The sequence below is a fragment of the Neovison vison genome, chromosome 10 (genome assembly GCF_020171115.1).
Source record: "Neovison vison isolate M4711 chromosome 10, ASM_NN_V1, whole genome shotgun sequence".
NCBI lineage: Eukaryota > Metazoa > Chordata > Mammalia > Carnivora > Mustelidae > Neogale > Neogale vison.
In genome coordinates, this window is record NC_058100.1 from 56,217,619 (window position 1) to 56,237,146 (window position 19,528).

Genomic DNA, 19,528 nt, shown 5'->3' on the forward strand with positions numbered 1-19,528 from the left:
CCCTGCGCGGACTCCAAAACTTCAGTCTCACACAAACCTAATCAGCCAGGAGCCTCAATCAGGTGGTTGTTTGACAAACATGCCCATGAAGGGAGGGGGGCAGTCTTAAGAAAATGTAACCTTATGTTATCGATCAATTTTTAAAAGCCGTCTGGGGTGTGTATACCGCTTTATTTCTGTCTCCTACAGCTTCCAGATCTGCATAGTCATAATTGATGAACAAAATGATCACCTGGAGGGGCCTTGGGGAAAGGTTTAATTCTGTTTGGTAGGCAATGCTTCACGAGGCAGGCAGAAAATTGGAAAACTGCGTTTTTAGAGAAGAAAATGTCAACGAGAATTGGAGGAAAAGTAAGCAGTTTCTGGCTAAGTATCAATTAAACAAAAAATTCAATTTTCCAGAAGACACCTTTTCCTCAACCTCCCAGTTAATGGTGCTTGGCTAAGGTGCCCAGTGGATATTTGAGGACTGCTAATTACTTACACTGGACCTCACCACACCCAGAAATGTGGCTCACCCTTATAACAAAGGCCATTTGCTATTTCCAGAAACTTCCTGAAGAAATACCAAAGAATTAAACCTGAAGTTCCAGAAACTTTAATTTTAGGACAAAAGGTAAGGAATATATTCGGAAAAAAAAAAAAAAAAAAGGATTTCTTAAAAAAAAAAGGGGGGGGGAATTCATTTGTAGGACAGGACAGAAACATAAACCCTGTGGAGTTAGGACTGTTTCGGAACAGGCTGGACAGTCGTGAACCGGTGGTTTTCCAGCACTGAATCCCAAAAGGACATCCCCACATCCCCAAAGATGTACATCCTCTGAGCTAACAGGTAGTGATGAGTGTGCGGCTGGGAACTCGGGTGGATTGCTGTGTACAGGCTGAGCTGAGGCAAAGCAGGAAAACCGCGGAAGACCGAGGTTTTCCTGTTTCACCCTTACAACCGTTCTCGGGTTCCAGAGTGTCACCCGACTCTTGCTGTTACAACCACTTTTGTTTGCTGGGAAAGAGGAAGGCGATGCTGAATTCTGGTGCCAGTGCTGTCGCTCAGCTCCCAGCGCTGTCCACACCCCCCCTGCGACGTGCCTTCCGCCTCAGCTGCTATGTGGTGCTCATGGCCCAGGGCACCGATCAGCCCCTCTAGCTCCTCTGCGACACCTAGTGCCGACCGCTTTCCCGCATTGACTAGTCACAGGAGAACCGCCGTCTGCTCCTCGGTGCCACAATTGGCCACGCCTTTTTTTTTTTTTTTTTAAAGATTTTATTTATTTATCAGAGAGAGAGAGGGAGAGAGCGAGCACAGGCAGACAGAATGGCAGGCAGAGGCAGAGGGAGAAGCAGGCTCCCCACCAAGCAAGGAGCCCGATGTGGGACTCGATCCCAGGACACTGGGATCATGACCTGAGCCGAAGGCAGCCGCTTAACCAACTGAGCCACCCAGGCGTCCCTGGCCACTCCTCTTCTTAAGCTTAAGTCCTTCAACCCCAAGGTAGATAACTCCGTGCACATCAACAACCTTTGGGATGCCTATGTGTGTTTTGCACAGTTTGCAAGCTGCCTTTCTGCAGTATTTCCTGAAATCTTTGCAACTACATAATCTCAGGCCAGGTTGCATTTGTACCTAAAAGGGGGGGGGACTTGTTCTGGATTGATGCTCCTCTGTTTAGGAGGAAACTAGAAAAATCTCCAAAGAATCCAGGACAGCAAGGAGGGAAATGCATTGGAACCCAGCCTGTCTCGTTAGTACCTCGTCACTTTGAATACAAGTCATTCTGAATGATTTATTAATTTGACAAACATTTGTAGGCATTCAATAAATATTTGCTTAATGAATTGCCAAGTGCATTAGCTACTTGTTAGGCACTGTGGGCTGTGACACTGGAAGAACAAGACACGGTTTGGCCCCCAAGGAGCCCATCCAATGGTGCGGCTGGTGGGCGGGGTAGGCAAGTAGGCAGGCATTGTGAGAAGAATTAATTTCCAAGAGTATTCACTCCATCCCAGGCTCCTCGAAACTCTCTCCGTAGATTATGTCACTTAATCTTTACCATAGCTTTACTACATCAGTTCAGTTTTTGTCTCCTTTTTCTATATGAGAAAGCCAAGGCACAGAAAAGTTAAACTCACCCCCAAATTGTACTGCTCACAGGCGAGAAGTTCAGAAATCAATCCCGGGCAGTCTGAATCAGACCTCACACTGTATGCTGCGGTGCCCTGGGGCAGCCGTGGGCGAGCAGAGGAATGGATGGTTCGGGGAGATAAAGGATGTGAAGACCAAATGTTTGGTTGGGAGGGTGAGAGAGAACCAACAAGGAAGCCGAGATTTCACGCTGAGCAACGAGGAAGCTGGTGCGGTAGGCTGAGCTGGCCCCCTCGCGCGAGGAGTAGGTTGCTGGGGACAGTGTGGAGGAATGACCACAGCAGTTGGGGACATGTTGAGTATGAAGTCCCTATTGGACATTCAAGTGGATTTCCAAGCAAGCTACTAATGATACTAATAATACTCATAGAAGAGGTCTGGGTAGAGACGAGAGTTGGCTGTTGTTGGACGAAAGTTTTGCTCTTGCCATTTGATGGTTTAAAGCTTTAGTGAGGGGCTAGCAGTTCATAAATGCTTTGGTTGTATTATTTGTTTGGCTTGTGTTGAAATTTTAGACCTATGATCATGAGTTATTATGTTCACCCCCTTTGCCCTTCCCCCAAAAGCATATATCCTTCCCCCCAAAACATATACATGTATATATACATAGAGGGAGGAGAGAGAAAGGCAGGGAGGGAGATGATGAATATGGATACACCTGAACTAGGGGATGCAGTTCCCACGATAAAGACAAAGTTACTGGCCCCAAACACTCACTGTCTCATACAGAGGAGTAGAGAGAAGTGGCCCGTTTATGCCCTCTCTTCTTTCCCCTGGTTATTAATCCGTCACATTGTACTTAATTCCGGTCTCAGAGACTGGCTTACGGCAAGTCTAGGAGTTCCGTTTAAGTCATCCAGGGTGACTTGAACCTCTCTGTCCAAGGATGTGACCGTATATCCCCAGAGACTGGTCCGGCGGGCTGGAGCGCATGGATGGAAACGTGAATTCAGAGAACCACAGGACGCCCTGTGGGAAGAGGAGGGGGCTGCGGAAAGGATGAAAGGCGGGTGTCGGTGGGCTCCTGGGCACAGCTGGCCATGGCTCTGCTTCATTTGCCCCATGTCAAGCTTTCTTTCCCGTAGATCGTGAGTTGTCTCTGAGAGCGAGGGTCTAATTAGTTTGCATTTGATTTCTTGGCTGCCTAATGAACTACCTCTGTAGTTCTAGCTGTGATGTCATTAGCATCTCATTGCCTTGGGCACCAACTCAGGAGAGAGAGTCTTAAGCAGCCCCAGAATCCTACAGGAATCATGGCAATTTACTTCATTCCATCTCCCTCCAATTCCGTGACCTGTTGGTTCCTACCAGCAGAGCAGACCCTCCGTGAGGACGGGCCGGTCACTTTGATCATCTTCGTATGGTTCGTGAGCCTAGGTGGGTCAGGGTGTACATGGAAAAGGCCACGGGCACATCCACAGTGAGAGTCTGAACATCGAGGATGCCAATATTCTCATTCCACAATATTCTATTGGGGAAATTCATCCACTGTGTGCTGTAGGATACAGATTTAGCCTAAAGCAAATGGCATTTATTTATAGCAGACTGTATTTGCAAAATGCTTTGCAGTTTTGGGGCTGTTAACTACATGCCAGGTTGGCTGTTCTTCTACTTATAAGAAAGCGAAGTCTCATTGCTGGACTGCAGCGCCTCCGTGGGAGCGGTGAGATGAATTCTGCAACCAGGGATCAGAGGGGGTCGCGCCTGGGGCTTCTTGATCACAAGGCACCTTCGCCAATTATAATCTTTTAAGACTTCAGCTGTAGCTCCTTCCTTATGTCCAGACACTCTGTAACTTGTTGAAATCGTATGTTCATTTTACTGAAAGACCGCACAGTGTCTTAAAGTGCTCGGGCGTCTCCATCCAGGAGCTCGAGGGAGCTAAGAGGCAAGAAGTGCCTATGGAACGTCATCCGAGGGGCCAGTGCAGGGGGAGCTGCTGAACCATAAGGAAATAAGGCTGGGTCTCCTCCCCGTGACTCTCCACACACCCACTGCTCTTCTGCCTGCTGCAGCATGGAGGGGGAGTTAAAGGCAAATGTCAAAGATCAGACTCTCCTGGAGCTTTTAGGATTTGAACTACTCTTTCACTGACCACAGAGATGATGGTTATAGGTGCTCTCTTTGGGCAAAGGGAGATTTATTTGGGCTTTCACCACCGGACTCCATCATTTTAAGGGGTATTTCCCAATTGTGTCTTCAACCGCGCATGGAAAATGCATTTCCTCTTTGAAAAATCTCTCTCACACACACATCTCTATTCTTCTCTGTAGCCTGAATAGATGGCTTTGGGAGTTCCCTGCTCATCACCTGTGTATAAATCCGGCTCCTCTCCAGACAGCTCCGTAGAGCAGGACGAGGGAACTGGAGGGGCCTTCAGCAGGCCCCCTTTCTAAGGAGCAGAATATTTTCAGGAGAAGGAAAATTGGCTTCTGGATTAAAACAAGAGTTTGGCGGTCTGCTACCGTCTTCTTTGCCATCCTCCTCCCCACGCCTCTCTCCTCCCTAACCTTGCACCTGTCCGGGGCCGGGAGATAGGGAGGGCGACTCCCGAGTCTTGATTTTAATTGGGATCGTCAGAAGACAGCCGCCAGGGAACAGCCCCTCAAATGTTTACAGCAATTACAAGCCTTAATGAATGAGCGCTGGAGGGCAGGGAGGTGGTCACTGTGCTCCACTGTGTTTGGGGATGCAGTGCCCTCTAGTGGCCGCATCTGTCTGTGCACCGGTGCCTCGGAAATAACGGAGGGGCAGTTGTCCCACACGGGGATGTTTATAGGGTTTGTGGTGGGGAGGAAGGGGCGGAGTTCTTGAGTATTAGGGAATGAAAAGGTGAGAGAAAAGGTGACCTAGTATTTCTCCCTTGAATTAAATTGCACTTCATGTGAAGGATATCCAGGGGATTTTAATTTTCTGTCTCTCAGTTACCTCTGTATCTCACTGTGGATGTTTCTCCTTGGGATACATTTTATGGAATGACGTTATTTGTTAATTTCATACTATTTCTTTGAAAAAAATGGTACCATAACTTTTTTAAGTAACCAGGTGTTACTTCTCCATAAGTTTTTGTGTGGTGCCCAAGAGGCCACACAGAATTCATCACAGAGTGTGCTCACGGAAGTCATTTTAGACTTGCTGTCCCCCTCTAGTGGTCATTTCCTGGGAACTCTCCCAGCCCCTGCTGAATCCTTTCTCAACAAAAGGAGGGCTGTGGGTTAATGAAATGCTTCTGACTGTAAGGGCCATGAGGGCCCTCCAAGAGACCCTCAAGCTCTCTGGCATGTTTTTGTTTGTTTTTTTTTTTTTTTTAAAGATTTTATTTGTTTATCTGACAGACAGAGATCACAAGCAGACAGAGAGGCAGGCAGAGAGAGAGAGAGAGAGAGAGAGGGAAGCAGGCTCCCTGCTGAGCAGAGAGCCGGATGCGGGACTCGATCCCAGGACCCCGAGATCATGACCTGAGCTGAAGGCAGCGGCTTAACCCACTGAGCCACCCAGGCGCCCTCTGGCATGGTTTCTTGCACGGCAAGAATTTTTTAAACTTTGTCTTGGAAAGAAACACTGTGTCTTTTCTGATTTTTTTAAAAATTTCATTTACTTTCTCAGTGAAAGAAGGCCCGTTTTTCTAGAAATCATTTCAAGAATCCAAACCTCCCTTATCTCTGCCCAGTCCATATAGCCTATTGAAGAAGACTGAGGCATGGCCAGGGCCCGGGTGGGGAGAGCCCTGCTAGACTGTGCTCACCTTACAATCACTCCCAGCCGGCGGGGGGGCTGACCAGGCACCTAAACCTGAATGTGGATCAGGATTTATAGGTGGCAGTGAGTGCCTCTGGGGCTGGCCAGTGTGGGCTCCTGGGCCTCTCTGTTAGACCCATTCTTCTTTATGGTGTACGCACTTATACAGTTCTTATAACCTAGGGAAGTCTTCAGTTCAACTCTGGGTTTGTTAGTAAACAAATTGCAAATGTGAAATAAATGATACCTCACGTTTACAGTCACCGAGTGAGTCCTTCACGTTAGTGTGAAGGAGTTTCTGGAGGAAGCTGCCTCATCCGCGTAACGAGGGTGTTTCCCATTTGGGAAACAACAGTGTTGTAATGTCTCGTGACATGTCCAAATGGGCTCAGATTACATAGCAAACCCAGGGGAGGAGTGCAGAGAGCTCCCTGGACCCCACAAAAGAGAACCCTGTTAGAAAGTCTGTGAGCTGTAGCTTGCAGTCACCCTGTAAAACCCCTTTACAAACCCTTCTAGTCATTTTCCCCCAATGATCTGGCCCATCAAGTACCACGTTCCTGAGCGGTCCAAGATGACCAGAACGAATGTTCTGTATCTGCCCCTTGTTTCTAGAAGCCCACTGGTCTCCATGAAATTGTTTCATGTTTGGACCTGTAGCTGTGTCGTGAAGGGTCTGGGATCTCTTACGAAGCCCAAGGGCTTTTGGTCAGTGGACTGTACTTCCATCTTTGTCTAGCATGAATAAGTTAAATGGGAAATCATGAAGGCTTGGAAGACAAATTCCAAGCCGTGTTTTCTTCCACAGGGAACAAAGTATTACTTATTTTCAGGTAGGCATTTCTCATCTTTGTCACCAAAAATAAACCAAGAATTTCTCTAACTACCTTTCACTCATCAATCAAAGCCTAATGCTATAAATCCGTCTCTTTGCTTTGGAGGGCCCAAGCTCCCTCCCATCTTCCACGCACTGAAGAATAAGGAAGCAAAAAGTCCTCTTCCTTCCCAGTAACTTAAAGGCTTTGGAATCGGACGAAACTGGATTCAAACCCCAGCACTTACAACATCCTCGCTGTGTGACCTGGAGGCTCTTGGCCTCGCTTTCCTCCTCCATAAGATGGGTGCAGTGGTGGAACTCCATGCAGAGAGTTCTTGCATGGGTTCAAGGGGGCCCATGACAGACCTTACTTCACAGTTCAAGTAAATCTTACCTCTCCTTCTGATTAAAACTCTTATGATGATGACTGGACATGTACTAGCCGCTGAGTTATGTACTTTAAAAACATGTTGCCATTTATTTATTCCTCACACTTCACCTGTGGGCACATTGAATATCTTCATCTTACGGATGAAGAAACTGAGTCCCAGAGTCATCACTGTTGTTACCATTTGGACTGTTGACAGTCACAGACCCCGCACAGACACCGCCGAGGCATCCCTCAGAGGAGGGGATCGGGGGAGCTGAGGAGTCTCCAAAAGGAAACAACCCGCTCTCACATATGGAAGGTCATTTGAACCCTAATAGGTTAGATGGAGGACAGGTTCCCCGCATTGACCGGGACGTCAGAGTCATGTCCCTAACAGTGACACTTTGTGACCTTCCTAAGATTTGACTCCAGCACTCAGGGGCCGCGAGATCATGCAAGACCTTGCTCTTTCGCCTGCCTCATTGTCCCTTTTCATTTTGGGTCTGGCAGGCAACTCCCCATCCGACGAGTCAGAGGAGCGGGAAAGAGACCCCAAGGTGCTGACGTTCCCAGAGTACATCGCCAGCCTGTCAGAGTCCGGCACCAAGCGCATGGCGGCTGGGGTCCGCATGGAATGCCAGAGCAAGGGACGATGCCCCTCCTCCTGTCCCCTGTGCCACGTGACATCCAGCCCTGACACTCCGGCTGAGCCAGTCCTGCTGGAAGTGACCAGAGCAGCCCCCATCTACGAACTGGTGACCAACAACCAGACCCAGAGGGTAAGAGGCCCGGGACTCGGGGGACTCAAGGAAGCATCAGCAACAACAGAGGGCTTTCGGGCGACAGGGTATAGCTGAGCTCCATGCTAGCGTATGGATACTGAGATATTTTGTTCAGCTAATCCAGGCACATAATTTGCTTAGATTTGCATGTTTGCATATTAAGTCAAAGCAGGGCATCCACAACCCCCAAGGTAAGGACTCAGGAGTCACAGCTCACATCCGTGGAGGTTCTCGAGCAGCAAGCGCTGGGAGGAAGGAGGAGGATCAGGAGGTGTGGCACTCACAGCCACCAGAGCCGCCGTTCAGAAAGCCTCAGGGACAGTCATGGGGGAAGGCTGGCTCCCCTAACAGATCCCGAGCCTGGACTGGCTGCAGCGAGGCTAGGAGGAGTGTGTCCGGCATAGGTCCTAGAGGGAAGGGTCTGGTCTTAGCCCCAGTGGGGATGGTTCTCTGACTACTAAGAACAAAGACCACAAAACACCACATCCGTGCAAATCTTCTGCCTTATGTTATACTGCGAGGTCATGACACGTTCCAAGCACCCCTCCGTTCTCTGTGTGGCTTCCTTTCCAAAAGTGCTGAGAAAATGAATGGAGCCAAAGGGACAAGCTGGAGAACTGTGGCAGAAAGCAGGGGCTTAGCTCAGTCCCTGGCTCTCTGATCTCCTCAAGGACACAAAGAACAGAGCGGGTCACACGGACGAGAGCAAGAATAAAAGCAGGAAAGCTCAGGGTGTGGGGCTTCTGACACCACAAGCAAAGGTGACCTTGAGGGACAAGGCATGGTAGACTCAGAGCAGAGAGCTCCTTACCTGCCTGAGGGCTCTGTCCATCCAGGTAAGGTGATAATTGCTTTCTCTCTCCTCTTTTAAGGGACACCTGGTGTGTCACAGTTGTTTCATAGGTGATGCTCAGACCAGCAGGGAGCGATTCTGCATGTGTGTGCTGCTCTTGCCTTTCTGCCTCTGCTGATGATACTTCACTGAATGTTTGAAAATAAGGTTCCTCACAGGAACAAAAGGATAAGTGGTTCCTTTGGCCTATGAGCCCCTCTTCATTCTGGTGGAAGTGACGGGGGAAGAAGAGCTTGAGAGAAGAGACCGTGGAAGGGGGGCTGGCAAGAATGGCAGGAAGGAAGGGTTGATGTCACCATGGGGATCCAGCGTTGCAGTGGCTTTAATCCAGCGCCCTTCCCTGTCCCGCTTTGTCTCCTGAGAGCATCCAGGGCTGCTGCTGCTGGCGCCCCAAGAGCTCTGAGCACTTACCCCAGGGGTACACTCACAGAGGTGGGGGTACACGCACAGCACCACCCTAGGAGACAAGGCAGGCAAAGCTGCAGAGTAAGGAAAAGCTGGGGCGGGGGGAGAGGAGGACAAAGATTCCCAGTGTCCTGCAGGGGCATTGTGGGCAAAATGGGGAAGCTGGGAATTTGTGTTTTTAGCATCTATTTGTGGGAAGCTAAAGGAATTTGTGTCGTTAGCGTCTCCCTCCCTGGATCTCCTACTGGCCAGACCTTGGCCCTTCCCTGTCTCCCTGCACAGGTTTTAAGAGAGGGCTTGGGAGAGACCATCCATCAGGCCATATTTGAACATGGTAATTTCTAAATACATAGACAAGGTGGCCCAAGGTGCTTCCGTCACCAACCCAGGATTCTTTTCTCCTACTCCTTAGATATAGTCTGTCTTCTCTCTGCTCCTCTGCTTTTCCTTCCGATTTTCCCTTCCTCACAAAGAATGCAGATGTGGAATGAAGAAGCCAGAGAAGAGGTGTGCTAAGTCATGACACTAACTCAGTGTGAGTTCTTCTCTACTCCTCTGGTAGGAGTGGGGCCAAATTTTCCAACCTCTCTTGGGTTCCTTCTGTTGAGCTAGATCACCCATGTCACATTTCAGTCTACTGATGAGCAGCAGTCTAGAACCCAGAAGGTCCAACCATATAACCCACCAGGTATCTCCAACCCAACATCTCCCAGCCCAAACAGTCACCCTTGTGCCTCAGTCTCAGGGAATGGGATTCTTTTCTACCAAGTTGCTGCAGCTGGAGGCCAAATAGGCTTCCCTGACTCTTCTTGTCACTCCCCGACATCTGCCTGTCACCAGGGGTCACAGATCCTTTGACTCCATCCCCCCGTGACTGTACCCGCTCCCAGCCACCCACTGCAACAACAGCTCACCACCTCCTCGTTACAGTAGCCTCTTGCTGGGGTTCCCGTGACGCCCGTCAGAGTTCTCTGTCCCATGCGGACGTCCGATCCTGTAGCTGCGGGGCGATCCAGGGCTCTGCAGGATCTGCTAAACACGATCTGAAGTCCTTGGCAGATCATTAGAAGGGCAGGTCATTGTCCAATTTGGTCCTTGCATACGTGGTTGGGTTGTGCCCCCACTATGCTTTGTATTCTGTCCTCCAAATTTTAACTCCGGGTACCTCCTTAAACACCACACATTTTCTGTTGTGCATCTGGCCCTTCAGACTCGTCCCTCTCTCTCCCAGGAATGGCCTCGCCTACACTTCTGCCACGGGCAAGCTCTTGCTAGGACAGTGCTTCCAGGTTTCAGCTCCAGCGTCCACAGCTGTGATCAGCCCTCTCTTATTCTCCCAGGCCAGCCCCGTTCCTTCAAGTGGCTCCCATTGTCTGTGTCCCTACATCTTCTGAAGCACGTATCACCTGCTGTCGCGAGGACGCGTGTGTTTGTTTATGGATTTGTCCTGCAGAGTCTGCGAAGCACTCATTCGTCTATGGAATCCCAGTGCCGAGCAGCAGCTGACACATAGCTGGGGCTCCGCTGAGTAAGCAAGTGAAAGAAAGAAATGGAGGAATGACTAAATGGGTGAATTTGGCCTGAAAGTTCAGCTGCTTTCTCTAAAACAAAATAAGAACAAAAAATGGGAAAATCCTGGTTCTTTTCTGGAATCAGGATTAAATCCAATAACAAATGAGAATCCCCAAGCAATGCCTGCTACATTGTAGATATCAAGGAAAATATATTTTTTTTTCCTCTTCCTTTCCAGAAGGGCTCCTTCTTGAGTTTCCCTCTTCTACCCCATCCTACCTTCTGTAGTTACGGATAGCCTAGGGTTCAGGAGTAGGAACTTGTAGAATTGTGTGAACTGAAGGTGGAAAGTTAAAGCTTTTGAGGAAATGTCTGTCATCCTAAGTGTTGGTCCTTACTCCTTTGGGTTGGAAATCTGATCACACTGCTCCCCTGTTTAAAACAATTTAATGGCTTCCCCCTGCCCTTAGAATGTGACACTGTCCCTTACCATGGACCCCAGGGCCCCTGTAACTGGCCCCGCCCCCTCCCACTTGCTGAGCCCGTCTCTGCCCTTCACTCTAGCTCTGACAGCCAGAGGAGCCTTTTCTCAGTTGACTTTAGAGGTCTAGTTTCACCCAGGCTGAAGGCATCTTAACACTGGTTTTTCCACCTGGGACACTTGCCCATCTTTTCTGACCGGATAACACTTGATCTGTCCTTCCAAGTTCAGATAAAAATGCACATCCTCATGGAAACCTTCCCAGACCCCTCCGTGAGATTATCTCCCTTCCTTGTCCCTCATGTCCTAATTCACCTTCTCCTTTAGAGTCCTTGTCACCAGTCCTAGTAATTTGGTTACTTATGTAACTTCTGCTTGTTTATTATTTGGCTGTAAGATTATGTGGTCAGGGGCTGAGTATATCTAAGGTCCACTGTATCCTTAATGCTGAGCCCAGGAGCCGGACCCTTCCAGGTGCTCACCTAGTAATTGTTGACTAAAGGCTGTATGCGGGCCGTCACAATTTCCTCTTTATTCTGCTTCTCTCAGGGAAAGTCGGTTTTCTTAGTTTAAGAAAGTGTCCTTTTGATTTGAATTTGGTTCAGTCAGGCAAAGTATGAAGTGAGCACCTACGGCACAACAGGTTCCCGGCTGGGAGCCGGCCGGGGACCCGTCACATGGGGCTCAGGCTCTGGTGCGGGCCCCCACTCATTAGGCGAGTAAGTCCCTAACCTCCCCGACTCTGAGCGTCCTCCACTGTAAATCCTGTTTACCACGGAGCTCAAACTTCAGTGTTAGCCTGAAAAGGGCCTTGAAATTCTAAAACTACACACAGATTATAATGATAATCAAGAATCGGTCCCTGTTCCCTAGAAGCTCCCAGTCAGGGGGTGGGTGAGTGGGAAAGGGGTTAATATGGAAGTTTATTTCAACTGCTCTAACCTAAGATGGCCTACAGGAAATCCTGGAGGCGCATCACTTAGGGTATCAGCTTTCAGCTTGGACATCTCAATTTTTATAGAGTTATCTATCATTTTTTTGCTTATTCTCTTGTTTTCTCTTTTTCTTCCTTCCTTCTTTCCTTCCTTCCTTCCTCCCCGCCCCCCCCACCACATCCCCTCTTTCCAATTTTTTTGGCCTAAAATTTTCCGAGATGACTGCTGCTTCATTTCTCTAATTTACTAATTCTGTGTGGGTTTGGTAAGAGTGAGTCGGAGAGAAGAGACCCACAGGAAAACAGAGGCTGCAGACAACGAGCCGACCCAGAGAGAAAGCTGATCTCGGCCAGAGTGGACGGCCACATGCCTTACAGCCAGGCTTGCTTGCCCTCTCCCTGTCCCCGGGCTGGACTTGAGGCAGCAGAGCCCCACTAGAGAGTTCAGTGCCCATCAGGATCTGTTGCACCAGGGAATTGCCCCATCTCAAGTTCTGTTCCCTGATTTGTCTAATTTTATCCTTTTGTCCTTTCACCAATGAGGGCAGTAGCAGCTGTGAAATCACTGTATGTAAAGAATTTTTCTAGGCTTTGTGGCATTTGTTTGCTTCCATAGAGGACCCGAGCCTGTCATCCAGACACAGTAATGATCGCTGATGTTTACTGATGACCGAGGCACTATTTATATGTGACTAATGCATGCAGTGCACAGGTCCCGCGCTCTGCCCTGTGGCATCTCTTGTTTCGTGGAATCATCACCACAGCCCAGTGGGGAGAGGGCTGTTTCTGTCCCGTGTTTCCCACTGAGGAGACCAAATTGGTCTAATTTGCTGCAGGTCCCACGGCAGGGGCTGGCCAAGCTGAAGTCCTCACCCAGGGCGGAGGGCTCTGGAGTGCGGTTCTTCACCAGTGCGTGGCGCGGTGCCTGCTTTCCACCAGGAAAAAGAGGCCTCGCAGGCACGCACAACCCAAGGCAGAGCTGCCTAAATACTGTACGTGAGGGACAAGGCACGTGAAGGAACGCAGCGGAGGCCGTGCTGTGCAGGACCCAGAGGGCAGACGAGACTGCCCGGAGAGGCATTTGAGAAAGGGCCGAGTGCTTTGGGCAGATGGAAGAAGGGTCAGGCCAGTGTGTGGTCAAGAGGTTATTGTTGCTAGGGCCCTGGGTGTGGCGTGACGGATGGATGGCGAAGGAGGGAGAAGTAAGACTTCCTTCCAGGGTGACAGCCTCGACCACAGGGATGAACCGGGACACCAGTGGGACAGCAGCACCCGGGAGGTCCTGTGAGGGCTGGCTTCCCAGAATCAGTCTCTTGGGGTAGGAACTGCAGGTCAAGAAAATGGTGACATGGGGCTCCAACCTACCGGCTGGAAGTTCTCTAGAACCAAGCAGGGCCACACATCCCTGGCTCCTGGACACTCACCCGTCCCTCTCTTACAGCTCTTGCAGGAGGCCATCATGAGCTCACTGTGGTGCTCGGGGACCGGAGATGTCATCGAGGACTGGTGTCGATGCGACGCCACAGCTTTTGGAGCGGACGGACTCCCCACCTGCGCGCCTCTCCCGCAGCCCGTGTATGCCTCCCCTTCTCTGCCTCGGTGGCGTGCCCGCTCCACTGGGTTCTGCCAATGTCCCTTAGAGAGCATCCACTCGTGGGAAAGCAGGACGCTGGGTGCCCGGAACAGGAAGAAAAACGCGAGGCCTCAGCGAGCCTTCGATCTTAGGGGAGGCTACAGAATGTCACCATAGAAGACGTGGTCTCATGAGGGTTATCAGAGACATTTAGGTCAAGTGTGAAAGGGAATGGTCATGTCTGAACTTGGGGCATGGTGAAGGCTTTACGAAGGAGATGGCACTTGAATTTCTTCCTGAAGGTAGAGAGGGTAGGACAGCACGGGCAGAAGATCAGACGGGTAAAGTGACGTGGCAGTGCAGGAAGTGAGAGGTCGGGAGTGAGACTCCACGAGGCCAGGGACACATTTCCGGGGTAGCAGCACTGTGTGGAGCCGTTAGGTACTGTTACCGCTTCTGTTTAAGAGACAAGGAAATGCATTCAGATGGGCTGGATGGTTTTTCCAAGGTCATCAAGCAGAAAGCAGAGCTGCCGCCCCTAAGAGGCTGTGATCTCAGCCATGATAGTGCAGAGGACACGATAGAAAGATGACTTTGGGTGGAACCAGTGGTGGTGGCGGCGGGGAGGGGGTTGTGGGCGACTTACTGGTGTGGGAGGGAGTTGAGACTTCGGCCCCGGTGGCTGGGGAGACGAATAGGTCATAGCTGAGAAAAGAAGCATCAGGGGATATGCAGGTTTGAGGAGGAGGCGAGTGTCTGGTGGGACCGTCTTGGAGACAGAGCAGGGAACTTCTCCCGAGATGTTCAGTGGTCAGAGGGCAGGGTGGCTTGGAGAAATAGACCCTAGAGGTAAGAAGATTTAAATCAACCCCAAAGAAACGAGCAGCGGAACCACAGGTAGGAGAAAGAGAGAAAGAATGCTCCCGAATAAATATCAGCTGGGAAGAGGAGGGGTTGGCAATGGGCAGTCGGGGCTGTCTTCATTTGAGGGGTGAACAGAACACAGAGGGCTGCAGAGGTGGTTCAGGACGAATGTGTCTAATTTCCTTGCTCTCAGGGGAAGGCTGGACAGAACTGGGCAAATCCCTGTAAGCCCTGACAGGCTAAGGTCTGAGGCAGGCACCCGCTTAGCCTCTACTGTGGCGTGTGCCCTGGGAGTGAAGCACAGAAATATGGTGTCTCATAAGGAGTCTGGCAGGAACCGCTGGTGTCGCATGGCCCCGTGGGTGGCTGAGGCAAAGAAAGCCCAAAGGGAGGCTCAGGACCCTTGGGAGTAGGAGAGCTGAGGCAGGAGGAGCGAGCCAGCAGGAGGACACCAGCAAGCCAGAGGCTGGTCCTATGGCTGCTGCCCTCCGGCCTGTTGCAGGGACGTGCTGGTGGGCATCGAAGAGCCAGGACTGACCGGAAGGGAACCGAGAAAGAGGAGAGCACAACAGTAGACAGCGCAAACCAACGTCTTCTCTTGTCTCCATGCCTTCTCTCTGCGGGTAGTTTTAGATCCACCAGTGCTTGGATTCCTGCTCTTTTAAGAGGCCATGACTAGGGCCTCTTGAGTCAAAAGAGAATCAAGCTCATTATTAGTCATAGTCCTTTCTTCTGGTTTCAAGGGAGCCACTAGAAGCAGATGGTGCTTCTGGATGGATTCACCCACTAAGAAAATTACCTGAATTTTGACACAACACTGAAGCCACTAAACAGTTATCATCAAGTGGACACAAGATCCCACCACTGGTGTCTTTGGACTGATTTCCTTTCGAAGCCTGCGTTTACAGTATGTTATTGATAACGATCAAATTGGGCTAAATTTCCATAAACAGGAACATTTATTAAGGATTTCACTTCTCTTGTCAACTTTAATCACTTCCTTTAGTAGCAGACCGTAGTTTCTTGAACGTTTCTTGGTAATTGGAAAGAGAAATGCTCTCTGGTTTTACACGAGTCTATGTAAATCACTCATGCTGCTGTTTTCTCAGTAGAGGCCGGCGTTAGTCCACATTTTCACAGAATCTGACTTCTCAGAAAGGCTTAGTTACGTACTTAAGCTTCCTAATGCTTTTTTCTTGAAAATAGCACCCGGCATATGACTCTAATTAATGACTTTGTCAATATCCGCTCTGTTTTGGGTCTAGTCCATCTTTCATGTCATATGCAAACTATGCAGTCCTTCATAGTAAGCCACTAAGCCGCATGTGTTTTGCATTACTTTCCCACTGGTTGGATTCCTTGCTATTGCTCCCACAGCCTCCCATGCTTTCTTCTTAAAGTTCTTATCACACATTATTACAGTCACATGTATCATTGTGTGTTTTCTGTTGGCCACCCCACGGGAGAAGGTGGCTGGAGCCGGCTCGTGCACTGCTCCTTCTTGAGCACCAAGCGCATTCTGATTCGTGATCGGTGCTCAACAAGCATTTGCTGAATTGAAATGGACCATTGCCTTGGTGTGCTCTGTCTGTAGCACCTGGCACAGTGACCCCCTGAGACCAGAGACAGACATCTGTGGGCTGAGTAAAGAGCAGAGGTCGATGGTTATGGGAGGTCATGAGATATGGGGACCGAGGATGAGGGTGAATGGCAGGGATGGTGTGTGACAGAGGGAGACTGGAATGCACAGGGGCTTGGAGAATCCCCAGAAGTCGGTGGTCTAGAAAGAAACCTGGAACTGGAAGCAAGTGAGAAATCTGAGATACACCTGTGAAGTCCGAACAAGGCAACAAATTGAAACCACTTGGACCATGAGGAGATCCATACCACAGACATCAATAACGTGTAGGGAGTCTCCGCAAGGCACAAGGATGTATGAAATGGCAAGGCCAAAGAATGGACAAAATGGATAATTTGCATGGGAGGAGGAGATTCTGAATTGGGAAAAGCAAAGAAAGACTGGAGTTAGGAATCAGGATGTTCAACGAAACCCAAGAGCAGAGAAAGAACCTGAAATTGGAGCCCAAGTTTGCAGCCATAGGACATCACCCCGAGGAGAACTTGAGCTGTGGGCAACTTTCTCTTGCCCAGTAACTCCCCCCAGGAGCATGGCCTCCAAACTGAGCCTGTTGCAAGGCCCAGCGAGCAGAAGGTATCAGGAAGAAAATTTATTAGTGTTGCTGGCGAGAGAGGAAGCTGGGGTCCCTCCACAGTGCAGATCCTGATAACACTGTGGAAACTGAGCTGACCTTGGCCTTGTTAAGGCAGGGCTCTCCCAGATACCGCCTCAGTGAGCCATGGTATAAACTTTATCGGCACATTCTCCTATTTTTAAGAGCAAATTCAGAAATTACATTTCCAGGCCCTATACACAGCCACCCAGAAGGCTCTGTCCGCTGACCCTGTAAGAGGTAGACGCTCATTCATCTTTGATTCACCTACTTATTGACTTATTTGCAAACAGACATTGAGTTCCTAATCTGTAACAGGCAATTAAGAGTAATAAAGTACAGATTCCAGGGATCTCCAAGAACAATGGCTCTCTAGTAAAGGAGCCAGGTGCTCAGAGAGACCCTTGCAGTGGCTGGTTGAGAAAGGTTAGAAGGAAGACCTGAGTGTGTCACCATTGAGAAAGTGGCCAGCATCGGAAGGGCACTGCAGGGCTCGACAGGGCCCTCATGTCATGTCTCTTCCTGTGTTGTACTCAGGCTGAGACTCTCCACGGTTCATGAGCCCAGCAGCACCCTCGTGGTCCTGGAGTGGGAACACTCAGAGCCTCCAATCGGGGTGCAGATTGTAGATTACCTCATTCGTCAAGAAAAGGTCACGGACAGGATGGACCACTCCAAGGTGGAGACAGGTGAGTCTCTCTGACTTCATGGGTTCATCTCAATCCGTTGGTAAAAGGAAGAGAAAAGAAAAATGTCCTGCCTCCTGGTCTATGCTCCAGGGCCCCGGTGTCCAAGGGCAGTGCAGGAGAAGCTGGGCTGAGGGTGTGTTCAGGGAGGAGGGAACAAGAACAGCCATCTCATCCATTTAAGAGTTTTGCGTGGTGAGCCTCTGACGGAGTCTTGTTTTGATTTTGTTTTTCTTTTTGTTTATTAAAGAGGTGTCCATTTCATTGCCTCTAGGCACACTCACAAAGAAACAATACAGTACACTAGTTATCCTAGCCCACAATTAGGAAACAATTCTGTGCTAACCACTGCCATGATTACAGAAAAAAAAAAATTCCTTTGCTAATAACCCCCCTCTGGGCAAAAGCATGAGCAAACAGATGTGCTTACCCCATGTCTTGTCCTAAAGCAAACTCTGCAGTTGCCAGGTCCCGCTAGAAGAGGGAAGTCTTCAAGAAGTGGAAACACCCCATGAACAATGTCCCATGTCTTAGTATTTTGCTGCCTACACGTAGGGAAAGGTCAACATAAATCATCCCTAAAACCCACGCGTGAGTGTGGTCCCCCACAGGATGGTGGCGTCCGCAGTCTGAGCAGGGTAAAAAAGCTCTCCCGAAATGGTCCTTGAGCCCGGGAGACACATGCACGGCCTTCTGGCACGGAGAGCTGTCCTTTGCTACCTCCGAGGCCCTGTCTCTGATGTGTACAGGTGCTGCAAAGGGCTCGCAGGGACCGCTGCCCACAGCAGCTGCTCCCTGCCCTTGCCAAGAACATTTCATAAAAGAACTCACACGTGTGCGTACATCTTGCCATAGTTGTTTCTGAACTCACTCTGGACAAATGGCTCTAAATTGATTAAACATGAAACAGAAAAGACAATTCCTTCTAGGTCTTTTTTCTCTATGAGAAATTCAAGAAGACTGGGGACCAAGAATCAAGCAGCTCTAATGTTAAGTTCTCAAGGAACCTGTGCCATCTCCTTGCTTGGCCAGCATGTTTCTCATGGCCTTTTCCATTCCTCCCCACCCACCCACCCCGGACAGAAACGGTGCTGAGCTTTGTGGACGACATCATCTCTGGAGCAAAGTCTCCTTGTGCCATGCCCGCTCAGGTGCCAGACAGACAGCTCACCACCATCTCTCTGATCATTCGCTGCCTGGAACCGGACTCCATCTACATGTGAGTGACATACGCTTGCCTAGCTGTTTCTTACCCTGAATGTCCCATGGCTCTGAGCTCCTTCCTTTTTGTGCTTGAGTTCCCTCAGAAACTCAGGAAGATATTTTGCGTTTCTCAAGTCTTATCCTGATTGGCGTTATAGAGAACTTTCTAGAAAGGGAGGATTAAGAAAGGCAGGAGAGCCCCATCCTTCAAAGGGTTTGCAACACAGAAAGGAAATATACAAACAACTCACTTTAATATCAGATAGGAAGACATAAGGGCTAGATGGAAGGACAAGCATATGTGGAAGAGAAGAGAAAGGAGAGGCTCATTCTGACGAGAGTGGACATCACTTACTTGGGTCGTGTAGAATTTCAGTAGGTAGAGTGACGTGGGAAAAGGCAGAGCAGGCTGTAGAATGAGCAAGGGCAAAAGCAAAGAGGCGTGAAGGTGAGTAGCAGGTAGTTCAATCGAGTGGAAGCAGATGGTGAGTACAAGGGAATGGAAGAAAGTGATTCTGGAAAAATAGAGTGAATGCTCTAAAGTCAAGGGAGATTATTAATTTTTTTTTTTAGATGAAAACTGCAGAATAGCAAGAACTCTGGTTTAGGAAGCTAGTTCCAGTGACTTTGAAATAGTTTATAGAGGCAGAGATGGTCAGCACGTTTCTCCAAAGAAAACACTGTGGACTCCTAGCTCATGGCACTTGGAATAGCCCCATTCTCCCTGGAAGTGCTTCCTCGTCTCCCTGTGCTCCTGGAACAATAGGAAAGTAGTTGTGAAGCAGAGACATTTAAAAAAAAAAAATACAAAACAAAAAAACAAAAACCCACCAAAAGAGGAGAGAGACTGAAAGAATCTAAGTCATGATGAGAAAATTGGGAGAAGGGGGCAAGACAGAAACCCTGGTGATGTAGTTCTGGGACCTTTGGACCCCATAG

At 49.4% G+C, this 19,528-nt stretch overlaps 1 protein-coding gene across 2 annotated transcripts in view; it reads left to right on the forward strand.

Moving 5' to 3' along the window:
* ASTN1 (astrotactin 1) overlaps window positions 1-19,528 on the forward strand; it is a 315,493-nt gene that overhangs the window by 277,124 nt on the left and 18,841 nt on the right. For both annotated transcript variants that reach the window (XM_044267351.1, XM_044267352.1), the window contains exons 17-20: window positions 7,576-7,844; window positions 13,474-13,607; window positions 17,238-17,389; window positions 18,470-18,605. In XM_044267351.1, the coding sequence (XP_044123286.1) occupies window positions 7,576-7,844; window positions 13,474-13,607; window positions 17,238-17,389; window positions 18,470-18,605 (691 nt within the window). The remainder of the gene's footprint in view (window positions 1-7,575; window positions 7,845-13,473; window positions 13,608-17,237; window positions 17,390-18,469; window positions 18,606-19,528) is intronic.